Source organism: Cuculus canorus, chromosome 28 (assembly GCF_017976375.1).
Source record: "Cuculus canorus isolate bCucCan1 chromosome 28, bCucCan1.pri, whole genome shotgun sequence".
Classification (NCBI taxonomy): domain Eukaryota; kingdom Metazoa; phylum Chordata; class Aves; order Cuculiformes; family Cuculidae; genus Cuculus; species Cuculus canorus.
The window spans coordinates 513,394-541,265 of NC_071428.1; the positions used below are offsets into that span (position 1 = coordinate 513,394).

Here is a 27,872-nt window from a genome sequence, read left to right on the forward strand (position 1 = left end):
CCCCACAGAAGGATTTCAGCCCCACACTGGCTCAGCCCCACAGAAGGATCTCAGCCCCACAAAAGGATTTCTGCCCCACAGAAGGAATTCAGCCTCACAGAAGGATTTCAGCCCCACAGAGGGCTCTGCCCCACATAAGGATTTCAGCCCCACACTGGCTCAGCCCCACAGAAGGATTTCAGCCCCACACAGGGCTCTCAGGCCCATTCAGGGGTCTCAGCCCCACAGAAGGATCTCAGCCCCACAGAAGGATTTCTGCCCTACAGAAGGAATTCAGCCTCACAGAAGGATTTCAGCCCCGCAGAAGGATTTCAGCCCCACAGAGGGCTCTGCCCCACAGAAGGATTTCAGCCCCACATAAGGATTTCAACCCCACAGAAGGATCTCAGCCCCACAGCGGCTCTGCCCCACAGCGGGGTTCCCGCCCCCACGCTGAGGTCCCTCACCCCCCCACCCCGGGGCTCTCGGCCCCCCCAGCCCCGCCCCCTCCGGCCCCGCCCCGCCCCGCCCCGTGCGCTGCCCAAACGGCTCCGGGCAGGAACGGCGGCTCCGCTCGGGGCTCCGGGAGCGCCCGCCGCGGCCTCCCCGGCACGGAGCGCAGGTAACGGCGCCGAGACCCGAACCGGGACCCCGAACCCCCAAACCGAGACCCCTTCGCACCCCTGGGCTGAGGCCCCCCCCGAAACGCGGGACTCTGAGCCCCCCCCGAGCCTCCGGGCTGACCTCCCCCATCCCGGGCACCCCGGCCCCCCCGAACCCCCAAACTGAGCCCACCCCGAACCTCCAAACTCCCTTTCGAACCCCCAAAGTGAGCCCCCCACCCCCAGCCCCCAAACTCCCTTCCCCTCCCTGGCACCGAGTCCCCCCAAACCCCTCAACTGAGCCCCTCGAACCCCCAGACTCAGCCCCCCCCAAATCCCTGGCACCGAGTCCCCTTCACGCCCCCGGACTCACCCCCCCCCCCAACCCCGGGATTCGGAGCACCCCCCTGAACCCCCAGACTCAGCTCTGCCTTCACAGGCACGGAGTCCCCCCTGAACCCCCAAACTCAGCCTCCCCAAACCCCCGGGCTCAGCCGCCCTTGAACCCCCGGGCTGAGCCCCCCCATCCCGGACACTGAGTCTCCCCTGAACCCCCAGACTGAGCCCCCCCATCCCGGGTACCAAGCTCCCCCCCCTGAAACCTCAAACTTGCCCCCCCCCCCGAACCCCCAGACTCAGCCCCATGAGGCTCCTGGGAATTGGATTCCCCCCCAAACCCCAGGGAACCAAATCCTCTCTCTTCAGGCACTGATGCCCCCCTGAACCCCTAAATGGAGCGCCCCCCTCCATCCTGGGCACTGAGTCCCCCCCCTCCTCTCCTCAGGCACCGAGTTCCCCTGACTCTCCAGACTGAGCCCCCCCATCCCGGGGGCTGAGTCCCCCCTGAACCCCCAGACTAAGCCTCCCATCTTGGGCACCAAGTCCCCCGTGAACCCCCATACTGAGCCCCCCTATCCCGGGCACTGAGTCACCCGTGAACCCCCATACTGAGCCCCCCTATCCCGGGCACTGAGTCCCCCGTGAACCCCCAGACTGAGCCCCCCATCTTGGGCACCAAGTCCCCCCTGACCCCCCTCAAACTGAGCCCCCCTATCCCGGGCACTGAGTCCCCTGTGAACCCCAGACTGAGCCCCCCCATACCGGGGGCTGAGTCCCCCCTGAACCCCCAGGCTGAGTACCCCCCCAGCCGGGTACCCAGTTCCCCCCTGATCCCCTGGGCTCAGCCCCCTGCATCGGGCACTGAGTCCCCCCTGAACCCCCAAACTCAGCTCCTCCTTGGGCTCAGCTCCCCCTTTCTGCCTCCCCTCTCGCTCCTGCCCAGGAAAGCGGCCATCGGGGCAACTCCCAAATCTGCAAGAGACCGAGCCCAGGGTTTTGGGGGGCACTCAGTGCCCCGGAGGAGGGCCTGAGCCCAGGGGTTCACAGGGATCCAGCGATTGGGGGCTCAGGGGGGACTCAGTGCCTGGGGGGGGCTCATCTCCAGGTTTTGGGGGGACTCAGTGCCTGGGGGGGGCTCATCTCCAGGGCTTGGGGCGGAATCAGTGCCTGGGGGGGGCTCATCTCTAGGGTTTGGGGGGACTCAGTGCCTGGGGGGCTCACCTCCAGGGTTTAGGGCAGAATCAGTGCCTGGGGGGGCTCATCTCCAGGGTTTGGGGCAGAATCAGTGCCTGGGGGGGCTCATCTCTAGGGTTTGGGGGGACTCGGTGCCTGGGGGGGATGCTCATCTCCAGGGTTTGGGGGGACTCAGTGCCTGGGGGGGCTCATCTCTAGGGTTTGTGGGGACTCAGTGCCTGGGGGGGGCTCATCTCTAGGGTTTGGGGGGACTCGGTGCCTGGGGGGGGCTCATCTCCAGGGTTTGGGGGACACTCGGTGCCTGGGAAGGGGGGCTGAGCCCATTTGACCCCGTCCCTCAGCTCAGCTGGGACGCAGAGAGGGAGCGATGCTGCGGGGCTGGTCAAATATTCCCACTCGTGGTGATTTTGGACCAAACCATTCCCTGGCAACTCGCCTCGTGTGGGCCAAACCGATGGCGACTGGGAAATCCAGATGGATTTTCCATCCCGTGTTTGTGTTCGGACTTTGCCGGCCTCCTCCTGCCGAGGGTTCTGCTGCAAAGCCGCTGTCTTATTCCGTGTGCTGGTGTGGAGATCGGAGTGTGACCGTCGGGATGGGGCTGGACTCGAGGCGCTCAGCTCTGCCGTACGAGCTTATAAACAACTCCAAGAGTTTACCCGTCTTCATCTCGGGAGGAGAGGGAGTTTCTCGTCCGGCTAATTACAGGTTGCCTCCGGACTCCGTATGCTTTCCTTGTGGGCGAGGAGGCTGGCGGTGACTCACCGGCTCGAGCATCGCTGACAATCCCATGCTTAAGGGAAACGTCTTTGCTCCAACGCTCCGTCGTGGGAGTCGCTTACGCAAGGAGCGTGGTAACGGGACGGATCCTCCCAGGCGGCGGCCGTGGCTCCCTCTCATACCGGCAGCACTGTCTGTATCCGCGCTGCCGTGCCGTTCCGCTTACCCATCGGAGAAATGGGTGCGCACCTACGCGGGACGAGGAGTTAATGCAGTGGGATGACTTTCACCTTTGAATCGTAGGGCTAATAAAGGCATTATCGTTAACGGAAGTCACGTAGCCGGGAAAGCCGAACCTGATGGCTGAAATTCTCCGCCTTGGATCCCTGATAGCACCAGTTTTCTTCTCTCTGACCCTGCTGTGCCATCCTGGTGCTCAGCTCCGCTCCCGTTCACACACTGCAGTCGGAATCTGGTTTGGATTCACTTTCTGCTGCGCCTGGTGTGGAGCTCGGCTGTTCCCAACCCTGGAAGAGCCGTCTCCGTCAGAGAAAAGCTATCGTTTAATGCGAATCCGAAAGGAAACGAACAGTTTGCTCAGTGGCGTCGCAACTTTAACCTGTGGGGACCGCACTCCTGATCGTAAGTTGTTCCGGTGCAGCGAGCGAAACATTCTCTTCGCAGGAAATAGGAGGGATGTTCCCAATGGAACGTGTGTTGGTGAAGCGCCCAGAGCTTCTGCACAGTGTCAGTTTTTGGGGAAAAGGGGATGTTGAACTGCTTGAAGGGGTGTTTTTGTGTGCTGAAAGGATAAGTTTACAGAGGGCAGGCAGCACGGTTGCTCACGGCTTTGATGTTGGGCCCTTTTGGAAGGGAGATCCGTTGAGGTGCTCGTTAGGAACATGTAGATCAGAAGAGTTGGCTTCTGGAGCCGGGCGCTCTCCCGGCGCATCTGTAGGTGTGGAACGCCGGTCAGGTCTCATGTACGCAAATCCCTGAGGGATGGCAGGGGATGCTAAAGGAATTATGCACCAAAATGCTTCTGAAAATCAGGACCGAGGTCTTTCCGGTGCCTTCCTTTCTGCTGGGTTGGTTTTGTGCCGAGCAGTGACCGTTTCTGGCGAATCTCTGCCTCTCGGCGCTGTGCGCTTGTGGTGGGATGTGATGTTGCAGTGTTGGGAAGCACTGAAAGGATCCCTGGATCTCAACAAGCGCCTCAGCTCCAGTGGGGCTTCTGTTAACCTGGAAACTTCTCTCTTGAAATGACAGAAAAATGGATTTCCTGGGCAGGAAAAGGGGTGGGTACAAATAGGGAGAAAACGATGCTTAACAGGGTGGGAAGATCTGCCTGGCCTGGTTTGTGGAGGTGCTGGTTCCGAGCATCCCATCAGGAGTGCCGGGTGCTCCCGCAGAGTCAGGGCTTGGGTTGGAAAGAGCATCCAGCCAGGTTTCGGCAGGTGGGTTTGTCTCAGACTGAATTCCCTTGCGTGCAGCCGCCGGGAAAGCTGTGTTTGTTTTAGGTGTGTGCCTGGCAGCCGGCTGAGCGAGGAAGGGAGCGGGAACCGGGTGGTTGAGCGACGGCCGGAGTCCTTGGGTGCGTAACCTGTTTGGTGCTCGTCAAACGGTTTGACACAGGCAGGATGATTTTATGGAACTCTGCTTTGTGAAATCGTTTCTTCGCCTCTGTTCTCGCTGTTGGTCCTCAGTAAGGTGCTGAGCCCGGTGGACGGCGCTGTCCTGGTGGGCCAACCTCACAGCCCTCGGTTCTGCTCTGCCTGGGTCCTCGCCATCCGCTTTTCCCAAAGGGAAAGCTGAGGGTTGGGGCTTATCCTGAAAACTTCAGACCTACTTGGAAGAGGAGTAGATAAATGAGTGATGTTGATGATGGGGGTAGAGTGTTGGATTAATGAATTATGTTGGAGAGCGTTCTGGTGTTCACAGGGCTCGGGGGCTCCCGTGTGGCTGCTGGCGCATTCCTCAACCCGAGTTTTGGAATAATCATAGCGTCATGGGATGGTTTGGGTGGGAAGGGACCTCAAAGCCCATCCAATTCCACCCCTTGGAACACCTCCCACTGATCAGGGGCTCCAAGCCCCATCCAACCTGGCCTGGAACCCCTCCAGGGATGGGGCAGCCACCACTGCTCTGGGCAACCTGTTCCAGGGCCTCCCCACCCTCACAGCAAAACATTTCTCCCCAAGATTTCATCTCAATCTCCCCTCTTGCAGCTCAAAACCATTCCCCTCATCCTTTCCCTGCACTCCCTGATCCCACAGGCTGCTCATCTGCTCTATTTACACATATTCCTCTTTATTTTCCCTTGCGAACCGGCTGCATTTTTTGCATCCATGGCGCTGTTCCTTTGGGCCGAAGGAGCTGTCGCGCTTGCAGGTTTTCCCTTTTCACCAGGAATAACTGGGCTTCCATCTGCCCGTCTGTTTTTTCCCGTGGCTGGAGCGAGCGCTGCCGTATCCCGCCCCGCGCAGCACCCGCTTGGAGCTTAGTGCCTATAATAAAGGTATTGGGTCAGGTCAGGTTCAGCGTGGCGGCGCTAATCCCGGCTCCCTCTCGGCGCTTCTGCGGGCGTTAGGTAACCTGCCGGCATCAGGTCGGGGATGCTGCGACTCGGAGGCAGCACCCGCTATCCTGGGATGGAGGAGAAAGTGAGAAGCCACCCTTGGGGACCTTCCCGTCTGTGTGAGTGGCTTTTGTTGCTCGTAGCTGTTCTCATAAGTAAAGAGCAGGGCTTGGGCAGCTCCAGGTGCTCGTGGTACCCAAGGCAGCGAGCTGGCTGTGCTCTGCTCCACGTGAGGCTTTGGGGCTACCAGCTCCATTGTTTTTGGGTTAGGAGTGGGGTTTTAGGTGTATTTTGGTTTAGGTCGCTGCCTTGCTGGTGGGAGCTTGATTTGGGGAGATCTGCAAAGCCACTGGGTGACTCGGACCGTGGGGATCAAAAAGCTGCTGGCAAAATGATTCCTTGTAGATTTCGACACCTCCTGGTGCTCATCCAAAGGTGAGAGAGGGCTTGGAGATCCCCTGGTCCTTCAAGATCCTCTTGTCCTTCTCCTGCTTGCACAGCTGGGTGGAGGTGCCTGGCCAAGGTATCTTCCTTGGAGCTGCTGGGACTGGAGCCGGAAAGCCGCGGCTCCTGCCCTCATCAGAAAATCATGTGGCGACTCCAGGGAAGAGGCGTTGTGGCTTTGTGCTCCTAAAATATTTCTGGAAATACCTTTTTGAATGTAGCTAAGGCCTCCTGCAACACAGGAGTTCCTGACGAATGCTTTGTTTTGGCATTAGCCCGTAAAAATACCTGTATTTTCCTGAAGCGCGCGTTTTTAACGTGATTGAACTCTTAAGGAAATAAGAAAGTTAAAGCCCATCAAAGTTACAATCCCGGAACTCAAAGTCCATCTTTCCTGTCCAGCGGATCACATTTGTTTCCGGTGAAACGCTGATTTAGTTAATTGTGCTTGGTGACTCTCATAGAATCATGGAATGGTTTGAGGGGGAAGGGACCTCAAAGCCCATCCAGTCCCACCCCATGAACAAATGTGTTTTAGGGCACCGTTTGGGCTGAAATAGTTTAGTCTGGGTCCATTGGGGTCTGGAGGTTTTGCAGGCTCGCCCGGAGGTGAACTAAACCTGGCTTTTCCCAGCGCGTGTCCCTTCCCCGCCTGGGAGGGTGAAGGTTGGAGTTAGCGAGAGGTGGAGGCAGCCGCCGGCGCTGCGGGATGCAGGGCTTTCACTCCCTGTTTCTGTGGGTGTGGTGACCCAACGAGAAAGGCTGTTTGTGTAAGGATCGCGCTCGGTGTGGTTCGGAGCTTGGTGTGACTCCCGGCTCTGGGAAATCTCCTCTGGGAGCATCGCTGGTGCGCGCTCGGTGGGGGAAGTGCGTTGATGTGTTGCTGAAAATCCCAGGCAGCTGAGAAGGTAATGTGATGAGATCCTGAGGGTGGGAGCGGGCAGAATCGGGGGCTCGAGGTGTGAGGCTTTGCTGCTGCTGTTTTCTCGTGTGTTAAAACCGGTGCCAGTGCGAACTTAGTGTGGAGTCATGGAGTGGTTTGGGCTGGAGGGGATCTCAAAGCCCATCCAGTTCTACCCCCTGGAATACATTCCACTGGATCAGGGGCTCCAAGCCCCATCCAACCTGGCCTTGAACCCCTCCAGGGATGGAGCAGCCACCACTGCTGTGAGCAACCTATGCTCCCCACCCTCACAGCAAAACATTTCTCCCCAAGATCTCATCTCAATCTCCCCTCTTGCAGCTCAAAACTGTTCCTCTCGTCCTGTCCGTGCACTCCCTGATCCAGAGTCCTTCTCCACCTTGTCTGTTGCCCCATTATTGTACGCATTGTTTGGCCTCTCCAGTGCCCCTGGGATGGTCCTGCCTGGTCTGACCCTCCTTCCTCTTCACACGTGGTGGCTCAGACGCTGTGGTTTGGGCATCCTCAAGCCTTCAGAAAAGAGATTTTCAGTAGCTGGCATTGGAAACACCTTCCCAGCCCAAACGCCGTTTAAATTGGGATATGTGTGCTGCAGAAAGGGTGTTGAACTGCACCTGAGGATGAAAATCCCTTCGGGTGCGCCTGTCTTTTGTGATATTGGCTTAAAAGCTGGAGTTTCAAACTAAGCGAGGTTGCGTGTGGGCTTTTGACGCAAAAGGAAACGTTTTCCTTGGGCTGAAACCGTGAAGTTTCCTAATATAGTTTGGGCTGGTGTGTCCCGCTGCCTGGAGTGAGCGGGAAGCGGATGCCCAGGGGTTGGAGGAGGAGCAGGACGCCTGCCTCTGGCTTCGGCTTCAGCCCAGAGAGGCGTAAGGCACCTCCGAGAGCCTGATCCTGCTCGTCTGGGCTCCTCGTACGAGCTGGGGCGTGGGATCTGCTGGAGCAGCACCTGCTTTTTTGAACGCTGGCTGGAAAAAATAAACACCGTGTTTAAGTTTCTTTTCCTCCCCAACCTGCTTTTGTGCCAGGACCGAAGGTCGCACGCTGCGGTGCTGGGTTTGAGGAGGTTGGGTTTTGGAAACCAGGGCAAACTGGTTGTAACAGCAGGAAAATGATGTTTGGAATTCAGACGGCTCCTGTTGCTGGTGCTGAGCTGGGGTAAATCTGCCTTTTCCGTGCTTCCCACTCCTGTTTGCACACAACCCATAGAGCAGTCGAGCAGAAAGATGGGAAGAGGGTTCGGAAGCAGAGCTGCTTGTGTCTTCCAGGACCCCTCTAGGACCCTCTGGACCCCTCTAGAGCCCCATGGGACCCCTTTAAGGCCTTCCAGAACCCCTCTAAGACCTGTCTAGAGCCCCCCGGCAACCCTTTAAGGCTTGGAAGGTCACTATAAGGTCTCCTTGGAGCCTTCTCCAGGCTGAACAACCTTCCAGTACCTGAAGGGGCTACAAGAAAGCTGGGAAGGGGCTGATCACAAACGCGTGTGGTGATGGGACGAGGGGGAATGAGTACAAACCGGAGAGGGGCAGGTTTAGACTGGACATAAGGAGGAATTTCTTCATGATGAGAGAGGTGAGACACTGGCCCAGGTTGCCCAGAGCAGTGGTGGCTGCCCCATCCCTGGAGGGGTTCCAGGCCAGGTTGGATGGGGTTTGGAGCCCCTGATCCAGTGGGAGATGTCCCTGCCCATGGCAGGGGGTTGGAATTAGGTGATCTTTAAGTTCCCTTCCAACCCAAACGATTCTGATTCTATGATTCTGTGTCACCGTAAGGGAGAGTTGGTGCAGTGTGAGACCTCAGGTTGCTCACAAAGAAAGTTTTCTTGGAGGGGAATCGCCCCCTTCGTTCGCTGGTGCTGACGCTTCCTCCTTCCGCAGCCCGGGGAGGACCGTGCTCTGCAGGAATGACAGCGTGTTCGGGCACGACAGCAAAGCGGGTGAAGTATTTCCAGCAGCGATGAACTCAGCCGTCCTTTCTGGACAGGAGAGTGAAAAATCCCGGTGAATCAGCCTGAAACCACGTGCTGGCAGCGCTGCCAAGCGACTCTGACGCTGGAGGATGCCGTGCTGCTCCCTCCCGGGGTCCTCTTGCGTGGTGGGCGTGGAGGTGGGAGCTTATGAGCCGTTCCTTCTCTCCTTGATTTAAGCAACACTCAGCATCTTCTGTGTTTCAGAAACATCTCAAGGCAGAGAATGATTTGTTTATAATCTTTTAGCTTTGTTTGGAGCTGGATGATTTAAGATCAGTGCAGTCAAAGGCGTCACATTGCACTGGCCCAGAGCAGTGGTGGCTGCCCCATCCCTGGAGGGGTTCAAGGCCAGGTTGGGTGGGGCTTGGAGCCCCTGATGCAGCGGGAGGTGTCTGGAAGGTGGAACTGGATGGGCTTTGAGGTCCCTTCCACCTCAAACCATCCCGTGATTCCGTGATACTTGAATTTGTCTGAATCTTTATAAATCAAGGTGAGAAGAGCTGTTAAAACTGAATGAATACCATGGCCTTTGGAGGTGGCAATTGACCCTTTCTTTGGGATTTAAATACAGGAGCTCGTCTGCCCGTGCCGCTCCCCTCATGTGAGTCCGGCTGTGCGGGTGAAGGCTTCACCCTGCTCCCAGAGGTCGTTATTGCCACATATCGGGAATAAGTGATCAGTGTGAACCCTCCCTGTGGGCGCTGCGGGGATTAAATCAGGTTAATTAGCAGCAGGAATCACTCTCTCTGCTGGCGTGGGGGCTGCTCGTGCCGCCAGCGTTGGGGATGGGGACTTGTGGCAGAGGCTGGTGGGCGCTGGGAGCAGCCAAAGGCACTGCTGCCGGCTGGAATTGGGGCTGAAGGAGGTCCCATCGCCCTTGGTCCGTCCGGCATGGCTCTGTGGGCAATGCCGAATGGTTCTTGCCTTGTAAACTCCTGCCGACAGCAGTAAATCCACATCTCCCGACCTGATCCCGTCATAAATCATCATAAATCATCGTATTATGAGCCTCGATAGCAGCAGCGGAGGCAGCTGTGGGGAGGGTTGGTCCTGGGGCTGTCAGCCGTGCAAGGATCCCAGCCCTGTTTGTAACGAGCTTATTTATTAGACCGAAGTATTGTGCTCCGTTACAGGTGGATGTTTAAAATTCCGGCTGGGATCTTTGCCTCTGGACACAAAGCAAACATAGGGGCTGTTTTCCTGGGGTTTTCCCCAAGATGCCCTGGCTGAGAGAGGAAAACTCTTCCCAGGCTCTGGGTTTTGCTGTCTAGAGCTCCTCTGTCTCCTGCCTCCGATCCGAACCGGTGATTCCTTGCAGCGTCTCACAGTGGCGAGGCTTAATTAAGCTTTTTGTATCATTTTAGAAGCATTAGCTAATGAAATATTGCGCCATCGCTGTGGGGTAGATGGGTTTCCACTTATCCTAGTGGAGCTGTTTCGATCCGGGCAGGCACCCGGAGAACTGCAGGGGGAAGGAGATGCTTCTGCCATGAGGTTCCCGCTCGGTGGGGGATTCCACGCCTGGCGTTAGCTGGGCTGCTCTGGAAAAAAGGTGGATTCTCCAAGGTTTGAGAGTGCTGATGTTACCCTGTGCCCATATGATGCATGTGGTGAGATCGTGAGACGATGTCAGAGGGTGCTGGAGATGCGATGTCCTTCAAAAGGAGCTACTGTGAGGACGGCTGAGAGTGCAGATCATGGGATCAGGGAATCATTAAGGTTAGAAAAGCCCTCTCAGCTCTTCCAGTCCAACCGTCAGCCCAACCCCACCGTGGGACTGAACCCTGTCCCCAAGTGCCACGGCCACACGGTTTGTGACCCCCTCCAGGGGTGGGGACTCCCCCAGTGCCCCGGGCAGCCTCAGCCAGGGCTTCACCGCTCTCTCAGTGAAAAAATCTTTCCCAATATCCAATCTAAACCCTCCCCTGGCACAACTTGAGCCCAGTTCCTCTCATCCTATCGCTTGGGAGAAGTGCCCAGCACCCACCTCACCACAACCTCCTTTCCAGGAGCTGCACAGAGTGATGAGGTCTCCCCTCAGCCTCCTCTCCTCCAGACTAAACAGCCCCAGAGCCCTCACTGCTCCCACAACCCCTGTTTTCCAGCCCCTTCCCAGCTCTGTTCCTGTCTTTGGATGCACTTCAGCCCCTCAAGGTCTTTCTTGGAGTGAGAGGCCCAGAACTGAGCCCAGGATTCGTGGTGCTGAAGGTGCTGCTGGCAGTCTGTGTTCCTGGAGGAGAAGGGAAAATGGGGTGAAGATGGATTCCACACCAACTGTGCCGAGCTTTTACCCGATGTCTTCTCTTTCTGGCACTTGGAGGGGTTGGGGAGGATAAGGCTCAGCCCTCTGAGACTTTATCCAGACGATCGTGCGGCAGATCCTGAGAACAGCACGATGCGCAGACCTGGAAGGTGCCAGTGTTTGCCTCGAACGTGGCTTTTCTCCCTCCTGCCTCCCGCTCCGGTCCCTTGCATTTCGCCTGCATAGCTGAGCGCTTGCATCATGGCAGAGGAGGCGTTGGGCTCAGAGGATTCCTGACAACCCAGGACATTGTGGCTTCCCAAACGAGGAGTCACGCGCGGTTCAAAGACAACATCGGCACCATTGTCAGCGGCTCGGCCGCTCCGTGCACGGTGGATGTCTCCATCTGAGCTGCTGACACCAGGAGGTTTGTTTTTTTCCTTTGAGCTTTTCCTCTTTGGACTCTTCTACCTTCTTTGTTCTGTTTGTATTTTAAATCCAGCTCCCTCGCTCTTCCTTTCGCTTTGGTTTTGAGGTTGTTCCCCGTGGGGTTGGCCAGGTTTTCACCAGCGCTGGAGAAGCCGTGTGCTCCGGGAGAATCCCTCAGCAGAAGAAGAGTGAATAAACCCTTATGGGCTCAAAAAGCTCAGCCTGAAGCAGCTGGGATGGAAGTCTGCTGGGAATTTCATGCTCTGCGGTTTCTAGCGGAGGGTGGCTTCTCGCACAAGGCTGTGATGAGGTGGATATTCCTCACCTGCAGGGTTTTGTTGGAGCTTTCTTAGCCGGCTCCAAGGTTTGTCAGGGAGACTTGAACAGACGGGAACCGCGAGAGAGGAAATGTAAAGGATATCGGCAGATAACGAAGTCGCAGGAGCAAGGTGGGAGGAAGGAACCGAGCTACCGTGCCAAGGAAATTAGGATTACAGCTCAGGACCTGAGCCCAAAACCCTGCAGCGACAAACCAGCACTTCAATCAAGTGGTTTATTCCCTGGGAAGCGGTTGTATGGTGGAGCTGAACAGGCATCCCTTGGTTTGGCTTCTGTTTGTCTGCAGGGAGCTGGATGTCTCCTGGCCCTCGGAACCCTGACGCTGTTCCGGGGGTGTTTGGAGGAGCATTCCCTCCCCAGAATATGCTGGATACCGTGGAAACACCCACTGCTCTCGGCGCTGGCTGTGCCAATGTGTTTTTCTGCCGGGGTGCGGATCACAATGCGCGATTGTCCGCGTGCCAGCAGTGCCGCTATCCCAATGTTTTGCTTTTCCCAGGTTTCACCATCTCCTCTGTCCCGGGCATCTGTGCAAATCTTTGGGAAGTCTCATTCGTAGACCAAACTGAGATGCGAATCCCCCGGATTCACAGAGCTGAGCTGCTCTCAGATCATGATATCCATGTTTTTCTTTGCAGATAAAGGTAGTTTGATATTTTTTGGGAGTGGTTTTATTTTCCCTCCAGGTTTTGCAAACCGCAGTGAGGGAAGCGGGCAGCTCTCCCAGATGTTTCTCTTAGATAAACTCTTGGATCTATCCTGCCAGGATACTGCAGGTGATCACTCTGGGGTCACTCATCTTCTTTTTGGTCCTGGAAGGCCCTTTAGGAAGCGTTTTCCTCCTGGTGCCTGTGTGAGCGGTGGTTGTGAGTCGGGATGAGGGGCACTATCTGTGCCAAAAAACCGCAGGAAAGCCGTGTTCTCACCAAAAAAGCGATGGGAAGGAGGTGAGGGAGCCTTATCACAGCAGGAGGAGTGTGGCCAAGCACTCCTGCTCTCTGCTTTCAGCCGTTTGGAAGCTCTGCTTTAATTCAGAGTTGATAACGTAGCCTCGCCAATCCCAGTCTGCGCGAGCCAACCGTCGCCTCTCCATAAGCTCTGAGCTCCATAAGCTCCACAGTGGCATTTTTCCCTTCTCAAATCAAGGTTTTGATCATCTGGATGTGGATTCTCAGCTCCTTTTTGTACCTGAAAATGCAAGGAAGGAAAACACCCTGGTTTTCCAAACCCTTCCATTATCAGCTGTCACTTTGCAGCCTGAGGCGGGGAATTAAAGGAGCAGAGCTTTCAGGGAGGTGCGGGATTTGGGAAGAGCTCGGAGGAGCTCAGGGAGCGGCTGTTGGGGGGAAAACTAAAGGGGTATAGGGATGGGGGCATTGCTGTTGGTGTTCCAGGGTGCTTCCCTCCCGTAGCTGCGTCCGGGGAATCATTCTAATTAGCGTCTTGGCAAATTAAGGCAGTTTGGGTTTGACTGTTGGCTGCTGGAAAGAAGGAATTTTGGATGCTGTCCTTTCTCCGCAAGGGCAGTGGTAGGACTCGTGGAATTTGCTCTTCGTTCCTGTCCCCTGATCCCGTGGGAGGTTCCCTGCCCGTGTTGGGGGGGTGAAACTGGTTGGCTTTGAGGTCCCTTCCAACCCATCCCATGGTTCCATGAACTTGAGGCCAAGGGAGAGGCTGTTTCTTGCTGCGACCCCCGGCGCTCGATCTCTCCGCTTGCTCTGCTCCGTCTCAGCTGTGTTGTGCCTGGCATTTTTGTGCACGCGGGAGTTTGCTTGGGAGCTGCAAATGCCACCAGTTAGCGGCTGTGGGCTGCGCTGCGGCTCTTTTCCTCCCCAAAAGCTGCTCTTTGCTGCTTTCCCTTGTTTGTTTTTCCAATACTTTCCTCTCAAAGGAAGTTCTCCTTTATCGCAGGGAGTTCTCATTTGGAAGCTGCTCCGTTTCTATTGCTCTTGCCTTCTATTGGAGGATGCGAACACCTGGCTCCTAATTTGAGGTGTTCCCTACATCGTTGACGGAGCGAGGAATCCCCAGCTGGGTTCCGCTGTCGGAATCCGTGTGGATTTAGGATCCTTCAGCCCACAAGAGCTCCGAGATTCCTCTGGTGATAAAAGAATATTAAGTAGTTTTTCTGTGTGCCCGAAGTTAATCAGTGTCTGATTAACCAGCGTGGAAGATAATAGGAATGGCATTTAACCAACAGAGCCAGGGAATTCCCGATTCCAGCGGGGATGTTTCACTCTCAGAACTTGGGAGCCGTGTGCCGTTAGGGAGTTTTGCCTGTCCTTAAGGATAATCCTCAAAAAAGCCAGGTTTTAAGGCACCAGGTTTGTTCATTCTCAGCTAACGCTGGAATTCCCTCCGGACGGCAGCACCTCACTCAACCACCCTCCCAACTGTCTCCCTTCTTCACATCCTGAATTTTCAGCTTGAGATGAATGTTTTCCCAGCACTTTCTCTTCCTTGACAGTGGAATTTCGATCAGAACCCTTGAACTGCAAAACCAGCCCCAATCTTGCGGAGCTTTTGGCCGTATCTGGGCTTTCGCGGGTGCGCTGCTCTCTCTCTCTGCTGTTGGAATGCAGAAAATCAGGATTTGGAGCATGGCACACGCCTGTCTGAGCCTCCAAACCTCCTCAAACCGAGGACTTAACATCATCTGCCTTTGATGGGTGGGTTTTGCATCCTTCTGGGATGGAAACCCGGACCAGTGTATTGATTTTTTTGTCCTGGAAGAAGTGGAATTGGCTGCTTTTTTGGACCGAAAGGGGCTTTTTGTTTAGTTTTGTGTAGGCAACCTCTCCAGGTTGCAGTGTTTTGGTCTTGTTTATCATAGGGTCATGGAATGGGTTGGGTTAGATTAGAAGGGCGCTCAAAGCCCATCCAGTTCCAGCCACGGGCAGGGACACCTCCCACCGGATCAGGGGCTCCAAGCCCCATCCAACCTGGCCTGGAACCCTTCCAGGGATGGGGCAGCCACCACTGCTCTGGGCAACCTGGGCAAAATCCTCAACATGAAGATTTTCTCCCCAAGATTACATCTCAATCTCCCCTCTTCCAGCTGAAAACCGTTCCCCTTATCCTATACCTGCACCCCCTGATCCAGAGCCCCTCCCCAGCTCTCCTGGAGCCCCTTTTAGCCCTGGAAGCTGCTCTAAGGTCTCCTTGGAGCCTTCTCTTCTCCAGGCTGAACAACCCCAACTCTCCCAGCCTGGCCTCGTGCGAGAGGTGCTCCAGCCCTTGGATCATCTCCGTGGCCTCCTCTGGACCAACAGCTCCGTGTCCTTCCTTTTTATTCCCAGCCAGCGTCCTGGATGACCCTGGGAAGGGCAGGGATACTCAATCCTCTGCAAATGCATCAGTACGACTTCCTCGCTGCTGCCGGATAAACTCACTTCTTCCCCTCTCTCCTTGCTCACGATTTTGGAAAGTAAAGCTCCGCCACCTTTGAAACAAGCATTGCTTTTTTTCCAGAATCACCTGAGCCCCCATCGCTCGCAGAGCTGTCCTGGCAACAAATATTGGGGGGTTTCACCCACAAAATGTCAATTCCAGTGTATTTGAGGGGGAAGGTTGAATTTCCCCGTCGGGGGACACTGAGGCACCTGCCACCGGATAGTTCCTGGCCGGCCACGCTCGTTATTTTATGCCTTGTAACGTGAGCCGCACGCGTTGTTGCTCTCGTTCCTAGATTGATGCCGAGGAGCTGATCCGGGCGCCGCCGACCCCAGCTGCCAGGAGGGATCCATGAGCGCACGACCTCGGCTATGGACATCGTCCTGTCGGATTTTGTTCGCTCGACGGGGGCAGAGCCGGGCCTGGCCAGAGACCTCCTTGAAGGTAAATAAAATGGGAATAAAAGCAGGGAAGAGGCAGGCTGGGAGGGAAAAGGGGGTTTTAGGAGGGGTAGAGAGCTGCTGGCCAGAGCCTCGGGCTGGTGGTTGGCGAGCGCGATGCCGGGGATACTAAAATCGCACCCTCAACAGCACGACTGGTGGAATTCTGCATTAGTTTCCTGTTACGCGTCCATCGGGTAATGAATTTCAAAGGTTGGGAAGGAGGATGTATCAGCTGGGAGTGTGGTTTCCCTTCCTTCATCCTCTCCGTTTGTGTGTGATGTTCGTCATGGGCGGCAAAAGGGAAGGATCACGTTTCTCTCTAGCAGTGGTGCCTTGAGAAAGGTTGGAGGAGAGCACTGGGTGAAGGCTGCTTGGGGTTTGAAAGCAACATGGGGTAATTACCGAGGCCAAACCGTGCTGTTACTGGAATATCTTGTTCTGCTGGTGAAGGAGGTTTGGTTATGCTGATATAAATTGCTGTTCTGGTGGTGTCAGTGACCTCTCCTGGCCGAGCACCCCTGTGAAGCCCCATTTACACCAGCGCAGAAGGCTCCTAGTGAGCAGGATCAGATGATTGAAGGTGATGTGGTCAATGGCTCAAAGTCCAGATAGAGATCTGTGACCAGTGGTGTCCCTCAGGAGTCCATATGGGGACCAGTGCTGTTCAATACCTTTATCAATGATATCAACAGTGAGACTGAGAGCACCCTCAGCGAGTTTGCAGATGACACCGAGCTGAGTGGGGCAGTTGCCACACCAGAAGGACGGGATGTCATCCAGAGGGACCTGGACAGGCTGGAGAAGTGGGGCTGGAGAACCTCAGGAGGTTCAACCAGGCCAAGGGCAAGGTCCTACCCCTGGGTCGGGGCAATCCCCGGTTTCAGTACACGATGGGGATGATGGGATGGAGAGCAGCCCCGAGGAGAAGGACTTGGGGTGCTGGTCGAGGAGAAGCTCGACAGGAGCCGCAACGTGCGCTCCCAGCCCAGAAACCAACTGTGTCCTGGGCTGCATCAAGAGAAGCGCGGCCAGCAGGGAGGGAGGGGATTCTGCCCCTCTGCTCCTCTCTGGGGAGACCTCATCGGGAGGATTGGGGCCAGTTCTGGAATCCTCAACAGAAGAAGGAGATGAAGCTATTGGAATGGGTCCAGAGGAGGCTACGAGGGTGATGTGAGGGCTGGAGCACCTCCCGTCCGAGGGCAGGCTGAGAGAGTTGGGGTTGTTCAGCCTGGAGAAGAGAAGGCTGCGAGGAGACCTCAGAGTGACCTTCCAGTACCTGAAGGGGCTCCAGGAAAGCTGGAGAGGGGCTGTTCATAAAGGCTGTGGGGATGGGACGAGGGGGAACGGGGATAAACTGGAGAGGGGCAGGTTTAGACTGGACATAAGGAAGAATTTCTTCACGATGAGAGTGGTGAGACGCTGGAACAGGTTGCCCAGGGAAGCTGTGGCTGCTCCATCCCTGGAGAGGTTCAAGGCCAGGTTGAATGGGCTTTGGGCAGCGTGATTTATTGGGAGATGTCCCTGTCCATGACAAGGGGTGGGACTGGATGATCTTCAAGGTCCCTTCCAACCCAAACTATTCTATGATTCTGCGATGGAGATGTTTGGGATGCTCAGGAGTTGAACATCAGCATCATCCGTGTTCGGGCAGTTGGCTTTTAAATGAGCCCGCTGGCTCTTGGGAGCCACTGGTGGTGTGATGGCATCTTTCAAGGTTTAACAAGGTCGAGAACAGGGGTTGTTGGAGCAATGAGGGCTCTGGGGCTGTTTAGTCTGGAGAAGAGGAGGCTGAGGGGAGACCTCATTGATCCGTGCAGCTCCTGGAAAGGCTGGAGCCAGGCAGGGGTCGGGCTCTGCTCCCAAGGAACAAGCGATGGAATGAGAGGAACCAGCCTCAAGTGGCCTAGGGAGGTTTAGACTGGAGATTAATGCCTCTACAGAAAGGGTTGTCAAGCTCTGTCTGAGGCTGCCCGGCGCAGTGGTGGCATCCCCAACCCTGGAGGGGGTCACAAACCGTGTGGCCGTGGCACTTGGGAGCAGGGTTTGGTCCTATGGTGGGGCTGGGCTGACGATTGGACTGGAAGAGCTCAGAGGTCTTTCCAGCCTCAATATTTCCATGATTCTTAAGTACATAAATTTGCCCTAAAATCCAGTGTAACATTGGCTTTTTCAACAACTCCATAAGACGAAGAAGTTGATTGTTAGCGATCGTATTTAATTGATGGCTGCAGGAGACTGTTTTTACTCTGTACTTATAGTGACAGTAAGGGGAGAGGAGAAAGGACACCAGGTCTTAATTTTGGGGCTGGAATCTTGCTCGTAAGCGTTGCCTTCGGGTTAATGTTGACGAGAGGACGGTGAGTGAATCCTGGCATGTGGTGTAACGCTGGAGGACAGAAACATCGCGTGAGGAGCAGGGCTGATTGTGCATAATTAACTGATCTGTAATTACAACGCAAGACTGTCCTTGCCGTGTCTCTTCCTATCATCCCTTTTCTTGTACAGTTCACGTTGGTTTGGTTGGTGTTCGATCTCGGGACCAGACGATGCTCCAACACCTCCGCACTGGGTTGATGTATTTTGTCAACAGTAGTTTCAGTCATTTTCGCGCAGTTGCTGCTATTTCTTCTGCAATCTTGGTGGCGTTGACAGCTCCAGGGGTGGAAATGAAGGAAAACATAAGGATTTTCCTCTTTTGGGTGGGGATTAGTGAAGGCATTTGGATAGCACAGATGTATAAAGTGAAGAGGTGAAGTTTGGGGGCAACGGGAGTGATTCAAATCATGGTTTTTGTCTGTGCTTTGAGTTCCACAAGTGATCACTGCTTGGTGGGCATGGCAGCTCTTCTGTGTGGTGGTCTTCTCCATCATTCCACTCTCCAGCACCACTGGAAACCCATCACCTCCCCAGCAAAGGGTTGCGGAGTGCGATCACACACAGAGCAGAAGGACTGTGTTCAAAGCCGGGTTGGATGGGGCTTGGAGCTCCTGATCCAGTGGGAGGTGTCCCTGCCCATGGCTGGAACTGGATGGGCTTTGAGGTCCCTTCCAACGCAAACCATTCCATGATTCTATGAACTGGGAGAGAAGGGGACAGCACTGTTTAGGTTCTGCTCTTCAAATCATCCTGTGTCCTGGCAGCAAGAGCTGTAGCCTCACGTGGGCTCGCTGTGGTTGGACTCCTGGCTTGTGGTGTCCTCAAGGAACACCAGTTTCCCTGCCCCAGGAGGAACTTCCTTTTTATCATCCAAGCACCAGCAAAACCTGCTTTATGCAAAAACCTGCCTGGACATCCCCAGCTGCTTCTCGTGTTTGCAAGTAAAGCACTGACTCTCTCTCACAGCCCTCCCAGATAAGTGGGTTCTCTTCTGACTCTGGGCTTTGAGTCCTTGTGGCTGCCATCCCTTCGCTGGAATCATAAAACCATTAGATTGAAAAAGACCTTTGAGATCACCAAGCCCAACCATCCCCATCCACTACTAAACATGTCCTCAAGCACCTCATCTCCCACCTTTTAAACCCCTCCAGAGGTGGGGACTCAACCACCTCCCTGGCAGCCGTTCGAGGGCTTGAGAACCCTTTCAGTGAAGGAATTTTTCCTGATGTCCAATCTAAACTTCCTCTGACGCAGCTCGAGGCCGTTCCCTCTCGTCCATCTCCTCTCACTGGGGAGAAGAGACCAACACCCGCCTCTCTGCAACCTTTTAGGTGGTTCTGGAGAGCAATAAGGTCTCCCCTCAGCCTTCTCCAGGCTGAACAACCCCAGGTGCCTCAGCTGCTCCTCATAACCTCTGTTCTCCAGCCCCTCCCCAGCTCAGTTCCCTTCTCCGGATGCACTCAGGACCTCAAGGTCTTTCTTGGAGGGAGGGGTCTGAAACTGAACCCAGAATTTGAGGTGTGGCCTCACCAGCGTTGAGTACAAGGGCAGAATCCCTCCCCTGCTCCTGCTGGCCACGCTGTCTCTGATCCAAGCCAAGATGCCGTTGGCTTTCTTGGCCACCTGGGCCACTGCTGGCTCATGTTCAGCTGCTGTCGAACAACACCTCCAGGTCCTTCTTTACCAGGCACCTTCCCACCACTCTTCCTCAAGCCTGGAGCTGTTCAGGGTGGTTGAGTCCCAAGTGCAGGACTCTGCCCTTGGCCTTGTTGAACCTCATCCTGTTGGCCTTATCCCATGGATCCATCCTGCTCAGATCCCTCTGCAGAGCCTCCTGCCCTCCAGCAGATCCATATTTCCTCCCAGTAAGTTTCCAGAGCTTTAATTTTTCCATTCCCACCATGGAACTGGTTGGAAGCGTGGCTGCCTTGGGTCGGAGTCGCTGGCAGATCCTCCTCTTGAAGTGACGCGATAGCCAATTTCATTTCAATCCGATGGCTCGTGTTCGTTCCTCGATGCCGATTCATTAGTTCATTGTGAAACAAATGCCCTTGACTCAAAAGGAAAACCTTAAAATAACTCTGGGTTTGGAGTCAATCATTAAACGCTGCAAATTACACCTCTCAAGAGGATTTAAATACTTGAGAAGTGTATTTCCTTGAGGGAATTGGGCATAATGAGTTGGTTTATTGTCCAGGAGCTGTCACACAAACCAACTTTAGACAGCTCTCCTGTAGCGGAGTTACTCGATATAAAGTTGGCTTTCTTTCTATATAAAACATTGGCTTCCGTTGTACAGTGTCTGCTGATTTGAGAGCCCAGGATAGCCGTGTTTGTAAAAAAATCACTCTTTCCCTGTCTGTGAGCCGTGTGGTAGATCCTTATTTTGCTCTGTACTCTTGCCTTGGCAAGACTGTGGCTGCCAAAAGGTTGATTTGTTGAGTACTGGAAGACTCCAGTGTATTGAAGGACACCAAGATGTGGGGCATGGTTGAGAGTCAGAGGAAAGGGACGACATCCAGAGGGAAGGGTTGGTGTCCAGAGGGAAGAGACAGTGTCTAAAGGGACCTTGCCAGGCTGAAGGAGGATCTGTGTGAACATCATGAAGTTCACCAAGGCCAAAAGCAAGGTCCTGCACCAGGGTCAGGGCAATTCCAAGCATAAATCCAGGCAGAGAATGGATTATGAGCAGCTCTGAGTGGGTGCTGGAGGAGGAGAAGCTCCACAAGAGCTGCAACGTGCGCTTGGAGCCCAGAAACCACCCATGTCCTGGGCTGCATCCAGAGCCGTGGGAGCAGCAGGGAGGGAGGGGATTCTGCCTCTCTGCTCTGTGAGACCCACCTGGACCCTGTGTCCAGTTCTGGAGTCCTTTAGGGTCCGTGAAGCAAAAACGTCTTTACTGACAAGGTGATGAAGCCCTGGCCGAGGCTGCTCAGGGCAGCGGGGGAGTCCCCAGCCCTGGAGGGGTTCAAAGGACGTGTGGCCGTGGCGCTTGGGGACAGGGTTCAGTCCCATGGTGGAGTTGGGCGGGTGGTTGGACTGGAAGAGCTGAGGGCTTTTCCAGCCTTCGTGGGTCTATGGTGATTGCTCTTGGTACCTTCCCATCCAGGCAAGAACTGGGACCTGAGTGCAGCCCTGAGCGACTTCGAGCAGCTCCGTCAAGTGCACGCGGGCAACCTGCCTCCCTCCTTCAACGAGGGGCGCAGCTTTAAACCCCCCGAAAAGGAGCTGGCCCGTCCGGGGCGACCGCCGCTCCAGCGGCAGGATGACATCGTGCAAGGTGAGTGTCCCAAAAATGATAGGGATCAATTCCATTTTTCCTTCTGCTCTGGTGTGCTGGAGCCATCCAGGAGCTCGCGATGACAAATCCGAGCTGGAGGCAGTGTTTTGGGAATTGCTGCTGTGAGTTTTGCTGCTTCTGCACCATCCGGGTATGTTTACATCTTGTTTCTTCTCAGAAAAACGCCTGTCCCGAGGCATCTCCCACGCCAGCTCCACCATCGTCTCCCTGGCCCGCTCCCACGTCTCCAGCAACGGCAGCAGTGAACATCTCCTGGAGATGCCCATCTGCACCTTCCAGCTGCCTGACCTCACCGTCTACAGTGAGGACTTCCGCAGCTTCATCGAGCGGGACCTCATCGAGCAGTCCATGCTGGTGGCCCTGGAGCAAGCCGGTGAGTGCTTTCTTAACGCTCCTGCGCTGGCGTTTTGCAGTGGCACCAATGGAAACGATCCTGGGGCCGCGGAGAAGCTGGCATGTTGCAAGGCCGCGTAGCTGCTGGGTGTTATTTCACCCCTTTTTATGGTGTGGTGCACGAGTTGAGTAAGAGCCCACTTGGCTTTGCCTGCAGACACAGCGTAAATAAACCGTGGATGGCATCATCGCTCGCGCAGCTGCAGGGTGACGCTCAAAAGCGGTTGTGTTATCTCAGCCCCTGAGCTTCCCAGTGCCAACCCGACACGGAGAAGGGGGAAAAGCGATCCCTCCGTATCAAACGGAGTGGCTCGTCGCTGCTGGCAAATAGTAGAAGCGATTACAAACGCTTGAGATGGATGATGCGATTTATACGCTGCTTTGATGCAGGAAAACTTGTCTGCTGGGTTTGTGTTTGCCTGGAGAGGAACCACCTTAGGAGCGCAGATGGGTTTGTTACCTAACGTGCTCGTTTCATAGAATCATAGAATCATTTGGGTTGGAAGGGACCTTAAAGATCATCCAGTTCCAACCCCCTGCTATGGGCAGGGACTTCCCACTGGATGAGGGGCTCCAAGCCCCATCCAACCTGGCCTTGAACCCCTCCAGGGATGGGGCAGCCACCACTGCTCTGGGGAACCTGTTCCAGGGCCTCTCCACTCTCATAGTGAAGAAATTCCTCCTTATGTCCAGTCTAAACCTGTCCCTCTCCAGTTTGAACCCATTTCCCCTTATCGTATCACTCCAAGCCTTTGTAAACAGCCCCTCCGCAGCTTTCCTGGATCCCCTTTCAGGGCTGGAAGCTGCTCTGAGGTCTCCTTGGAGCCTTCTCTTCTCCAGGCTGAACAACCCCAACTCTCTCAGCCTGTCCTCGGACGGGAGGTGCTCCAGCCCTCAGATCATCCTCGTAGCCTCTTCTGGACTCATTGCAACAGCTCCATCTCCTTCTTCTGTTGAGGATTCCAGAACTGGCCCCAATCCTCCAGATGAGGTCTCACCAGAGGGACATTCTTCCCTCCTGAAGAGTCACAAGGTGATCAGTAAATAGGATTTAATGGTGAATGGATGGCAGAGAGAACCTCCCCCGTGGTACCAGGACAGATTATGGCTGGGACGGGGGAGGACAGGGCACCAGGCAGGATCCCAGGTGCCTTTCCACCTCTCTGTGGCTTGCACACACCTAGAAAACGATTCCTTCTTAGATAACGTATAATCTCAACGCCAAATTTTCGCCCTCTCCTGCCCAAGTGGCCCTGTAATAAAGATGCTCATGTTATGGAAAGCAACACCTGATCCAAGTGATCTCGTTACGGCACCATTGCCGTTTGGCGGCAGCAAAGCTGTCGTGTCCGATGCAAATGAACCCCACCGGTCTCCATCTGAGCAGAGTCGGGGTGTTGGGTTGCTGTATTTCAGCCCAAAAGCTGTGTGAGGGGCTGGGAGTAGCTCGGCTTTGTCGTCTGTGCACTGGTAGTGCTTCCTGCCAGGCTGAGATGATGTTAATCTTGACTAATTGATTTTTACAAAGCTTTTTGCAGGCTGAGGTGTGTCTTCGTTAGGGTCTGTTATAAATGCATGTCTGTCTTCATTAAAGGGCTCCACCGCGTATATAAGATATTCTGAGCTGAATTCGAAGCAGGATTTTTGAGTGGGGTATTGGGATCTACAGTGACTCCCATTATTAATTTAGAACGTGCTGTTCTTGAGGGATTAAGCAAATATTTCATAGACCAGTAAATGTTCAGATCCTCTTCTCCTCTTGCTCAGAGATCCCTCTGCACCACTGTGACAAGATAAAGGCGCTCGAAAAGGACTGTAAATCGTGACGACGTCTCTTGGGAAGCTTTTAGTGTGCTCAGAGTTGTATGAAAAGGTCTTGGTGGAGCTGAAAGCTTGGCCTTTGCCATGAATGTAGTGTTCTTTGTTACAAACTGAAATGGATTAAGCTTTGCTCTATCTTGGTGAGTGAGAAGCTCCACATGAGCCGGCAACATGTGCTCACAGCCCAGAAAACCCGATCGTGTCCTGAGCTGCATCCAGAGCCATGGGAGCGGCAGGGAGGGATGGATTCTGCCCCTCTGCTCCGCTCTGTGAGACTCACCTGGAGCCCTGTGTCCAGTTCTGGAGTCCTCAGCACAGGGAGGACATGGAGCTGTTGGAGCGAGTCCAGAGGAGGCCATGGAGATGATCCAAGGGCTGGAGAACCTCCTGTATGAGGACAGGCTGAGAGAGTTGGAGTTGTCCAGCCTGGAGAGGAGAAGGCTGTGAGGAGACCTTAGAGCAGCTTCCAGTGCTGAAAGGGGCTCCAGGAAAGCTGTGGAGAGCCTCTGGATCAGGGAGTGCAGTACTGGATGAGGGGAATGGTTTTGAGCTGCAAGAGGGGAGATTGAGATGAGATCTTAGGCAGAAATGTTCTGTAGTGAGGGTGGGGAGGCCCTGGCCCAGGTTGCCCAGAGCAGTGGTGGCTGCCCCATCCCTGGAGGGGTTCAAGGCCAGGTTGGATGGGGCTTGGAGCCCCTGGTGCAGTGGTGGGTGTCCCTGCCCGCGGTTGGAACTGGATGGGCTTTGAGGTCCCTTCAACTCGAACCATTCCCTGATTCTCTGATGACGCGGTGTTTTCTCTCTGTGCACACACAGCAGTTGTGGTGCCCTTGCCCAAGGCTATTCCAAAATAATCAGGCAGAACTGACAGAAACCCCTGAGTTTGGCTCTGCCTCGACTCCGAGGTTGGGATTTCTCCCTGGGGTCAGAGCTGTGGTGCCAAACTCCCCCAGCGCATTGGCGAGGAACCGGCTTGGCGCTTCAGACTGAGATCTCATAAACATCCGTGGGTGGACCATTTCAAAGCTGCTGAGGTGAGAGATTGGCGCGCACGCTCCGCTGCGGGAACGGCATCGAGGGAACCGCAAACACGTTCCTCGTTCTTGGGGCGTAATCATGCTGCGTCTGGGAGCGGGCGATCAAAGAAATGGGTAATGGATGCATCACCCGGGTTTGAGAAGCTCTTCAGCCTGGGTTTTAGCCCGTGCGTGATCAGAGGCGCCTGTGGACACGCACGCCCCTCGGCTTGTTGACCTGGAATCCCACTGGCAAATATTTCTGCCCCTAAGTCACCGGCTCACTTAGCCGGAGAGGCGAGCGAGTGTCTGGGCCCGCCTTGCTTCAAAAGATGAGTGAAAATGTCTCAGAAGGTGGGTGCTGGGCTCTGCCGGCTCGCTGCCTGCGGCGCCGGGCTGCTGCTGCCATCTCTTCGGCTCCTCTGCTCTCATCCTCGACAGTAAGATTGGGCGGCTGAGCCAGTCGAGGAGTCCTCACGGCCAAAAGGAGGGCGGCCGAGCTCTCGGTGAGATGGAGTTGCATTGTTTCGGCGTGGAGAGCTATTGCAGGGTTGCTTGGTAGCCTTCAATTCCCAACCTTCCTGAAGCATGGGAGAAAGTAGTTACTGATGGAGAAATGCCCTCGAACAAACTCTTGTTGCTGCCGGATCCCAAACCAGAAATGTTTCCTGCAGGTACTGTTTCCGTCGGAGGTGGGCTCTGGCTCAGGGAAAGAGGCTACAGGTGCATTATCTCATTTTGGATATGTGGAATGAGCTCACTTGAGCATAGAAGCCACCCTTTCTGGTTGCGTGTCTTTGGTTTCCTTTTTAGCCCCGTTCCAGGTGCTCCTTCACCTCCACTGGTGATTTGGCAGCAGGGGAAAAGCCGCTGCGCTCTGTGGTCCCGGCCCAGAAGTCATGGTGGCTGTTCCTGTTGGATCCATCCCATCAGCCCGAGGAGCAGGAGGCCAGGAACGCTGCCTTCGTCACGCAGAGGTGGCCTTGTCATTACGATGCTGGATCCCTGGTAGCCTCAGGGGAGCCATTTGGCTTTCCAATGAGTCAGTGCTCCTCTTCGGGCTGGGAGGAGCGCGGTCCTCGTTCCTTCCTTCTGCCTACTTAAATGGTTCCTTCCTCCTGACCTACTTAGATGGTTCCTGTCAGAAGAAAGGGTGATGCTTTACCAGATGTGCACTGACTCTGCTGGGACAAACGGATGCTCTGTAGCAAAACCAGCTAAAACCAGGGCGAAACCGAATCCCTAAGAGTTTTGGTGCTGGATGTGAAGGAAGCTTCTTCATGCTGGTGGACTTCAGACGTGCAGAAGTGCCGTCACCAACCGATGATGGTGGGAAGATCTCTTGCGCTCATCAGTTTGGCTGTTGTTCTCATCGAGCCTTCAGGGCTCGCTCCTAACAACCGCGGAGAGAGAGAATCTGTTGTTTTAAATACTTCTTGGGGACCTGTTGGCCTTCCCACCTCCTTGACACGAACAGAACGTTCGCAGGAGGGTTTGTGGGAATGCAGTTTCTTTCGAGGTGGCTTCTCTTGCGTAATCTGAACCAATGACTCTGCCTGCCTGGCCAGGGCCGTGCACGGCGTCACCGCACGCTGCAAACAGAAATGCCTTCCCGAGGCGTGTCCCCTCCGAATCCGACCTGACTCGGAGCTTGTGCAACCTCCGAAGCGCCGACCGGAGCTGCAAACTCCCCTCGGCTGTTGAAGAGAGCGACGAATTTTCCAGGAGCAACGTGGAATGGATTGGAAAACAGCAGCTCAGCGCTTCCTCTGGTAGCGTGGCGTTGGGGTTGGCTTTTGCCAGGCGCTGTTTTGCTGCTCGCTTCGCTCGCCTGGCTCTGCGCCACTTGGCGCCGACCCGCGCCGTTGCTGTGCCAGGAGCTAGATTGAGTGAAAACAGCCGGCTTTTCCGAGCGCAGCTATTGTCCCAGGGCTGTGGACTAAACACATTTCAACTCCTACGGGTTCCTTTCCCCACGATGAGAAAAGACGTCGCCCGCCCGGCGCTGCAGTTTTGATGTTTCCCCATGTTTATGGCTGTTTAAACCCAAGTTTTCTGCTTTTAGCTCCCCTACAGCTGCTGCTGCTGAAGTTGTGCAAACAACTGCGTGAAACTGTCAATCCCGAGCACAAATTCAGGCTGGGAAGGTGGAGAATGGATAGGGAGCAGTGCTGGGGGAGAAGCAGCTCCACAGGAGCTCTGGAAGTGTGCTCCCTGCCCAGAAAGCCCAGCTGCATCCTGGGCTGCATCCAAAGCCGTGGGACCAGCAGGGAGGGATGGATTCTGCCTCTCTGCTCCGCTCTGTGAGACCCACCTGGAGCCTGTGTCCAGCTCTGGAGTCCTCAGCACAGGGAGGACATGGAGCTGTTGGAGCGAGGCCAGAGGAGGCCATGGAGATGATCCAAGGGTTGGAGCACCTCCCGTACAAGACCAGCCTGGAGAAGAGAAGGCTGTGGGGAGACCTTAGAGCAGCTTCCTGCCCCATCCCTGGAGGTGTTCCAGGCCAGGTTGGATGGGGCTTGGAGCTCCTGATCAGTGGGAGGTGTCCTTGCCCATGGTTGGAACTGGATGGGCTTTGAGGTCCCTTCCACCCCAACCCACTCCGTGGCCGTGTCCCTGGCAGGGAGCAGGGGGAACTTGATCAGAAATGCTCGGAAAGAGCAGGTTTTCTGCAAGAACCATTTAAATACAACTTGTTGAAAGCCTCGACAGCATCTTCCAGCCAAACCCAGTGCCTTTTGCGCAGGATCCTCTGCACAAACGCTGCCAGAAGAAGTCGCAGCCAAGGGAGGCAGCGCCTGGTTTTGAGGGCAGAGCAGAGCGAGACACGGGCTGGGTTGTGAGTTCAAAGTCCTAATTCAGCCCAACTCCATTTCCTTGATCAATGTTTAACCTGCAGTCGCGCCGTACTCGACTGCAGCGCGTGTGTTAATTTTTTCCTAGCTTTCTATTTTTAGATGCTCATGACTTGAGTTACTCCAAGCGCCTTTATAGTACCAAAAAGCTGCTATTTTTAAACACTCTGAAGTGCTGGCAGTTTGCGTTTTCATCAGTAAAGCTGCTGGGATCAGCAAATATCCCTAAGTTTGTACCTAAACCAGCAAGCAGGGAGAAAATCACTGCATGAGATGCATTAATAGGAGCGATTTGGTTGCCAGAAGAGCTGAAAAGCTGATGGGAGTTTTGAAAGAAGCAGTTTTGGGGGAGAAATGGGTCCCAGGAGAGCGTTGGTCTGGGTCAGTTCTGGCTGGGCTGGCTCCTGTTTCTAATCAAGTCTAATTTGTGTGGCCTTATGTTCAGCCTGGCTGTTTCCTCACGTCGCTATGAAGTTTTGCAGCTCCAATCCCTGATTTTGGTTGCTTTGTTACCGTC

The 27,872-nt window shown here is 55.1% G+C and overlaps 1 protein-coding gene across 6 annotated transcripts in view; it reads left to right on the forward strand.

The window, feature by feature from the left end:
• The first annotated feature begins 503 nt into the window (after nt 1–503).
• The window catches only part of OTUD7B (OTU deubiquitinase 7B), a 40,116-nt gene continuing 12,747 nt past the window's right edge, over nt 504–27,872 (forward strand). Inside the window, exons 1-5 of one of the 6 annotated variants that reach the window (XM_054051161.1) lie at nt 5,569–6,764; nt 8,656–8,884; nt 15,446–15,594; nt 21,079–21,249; nt 21,428–21,643. In XM_054051161.1, the coding sequence (XP_053907136.1) occupies nt 15,522–15,594; nt 21,079–21,249; nt 21,428–21,643 (460 nt within the window). In that variant the 5' untranslated portion in view covers nt 5,569–6,764; nt 8,656–8,884; nt 15,446–15,521. The other 5 variants (XM_054051158.1, XM_054051159.1, XM_054051160.1 and 2 more) reach the window with 5 other exon arrangements.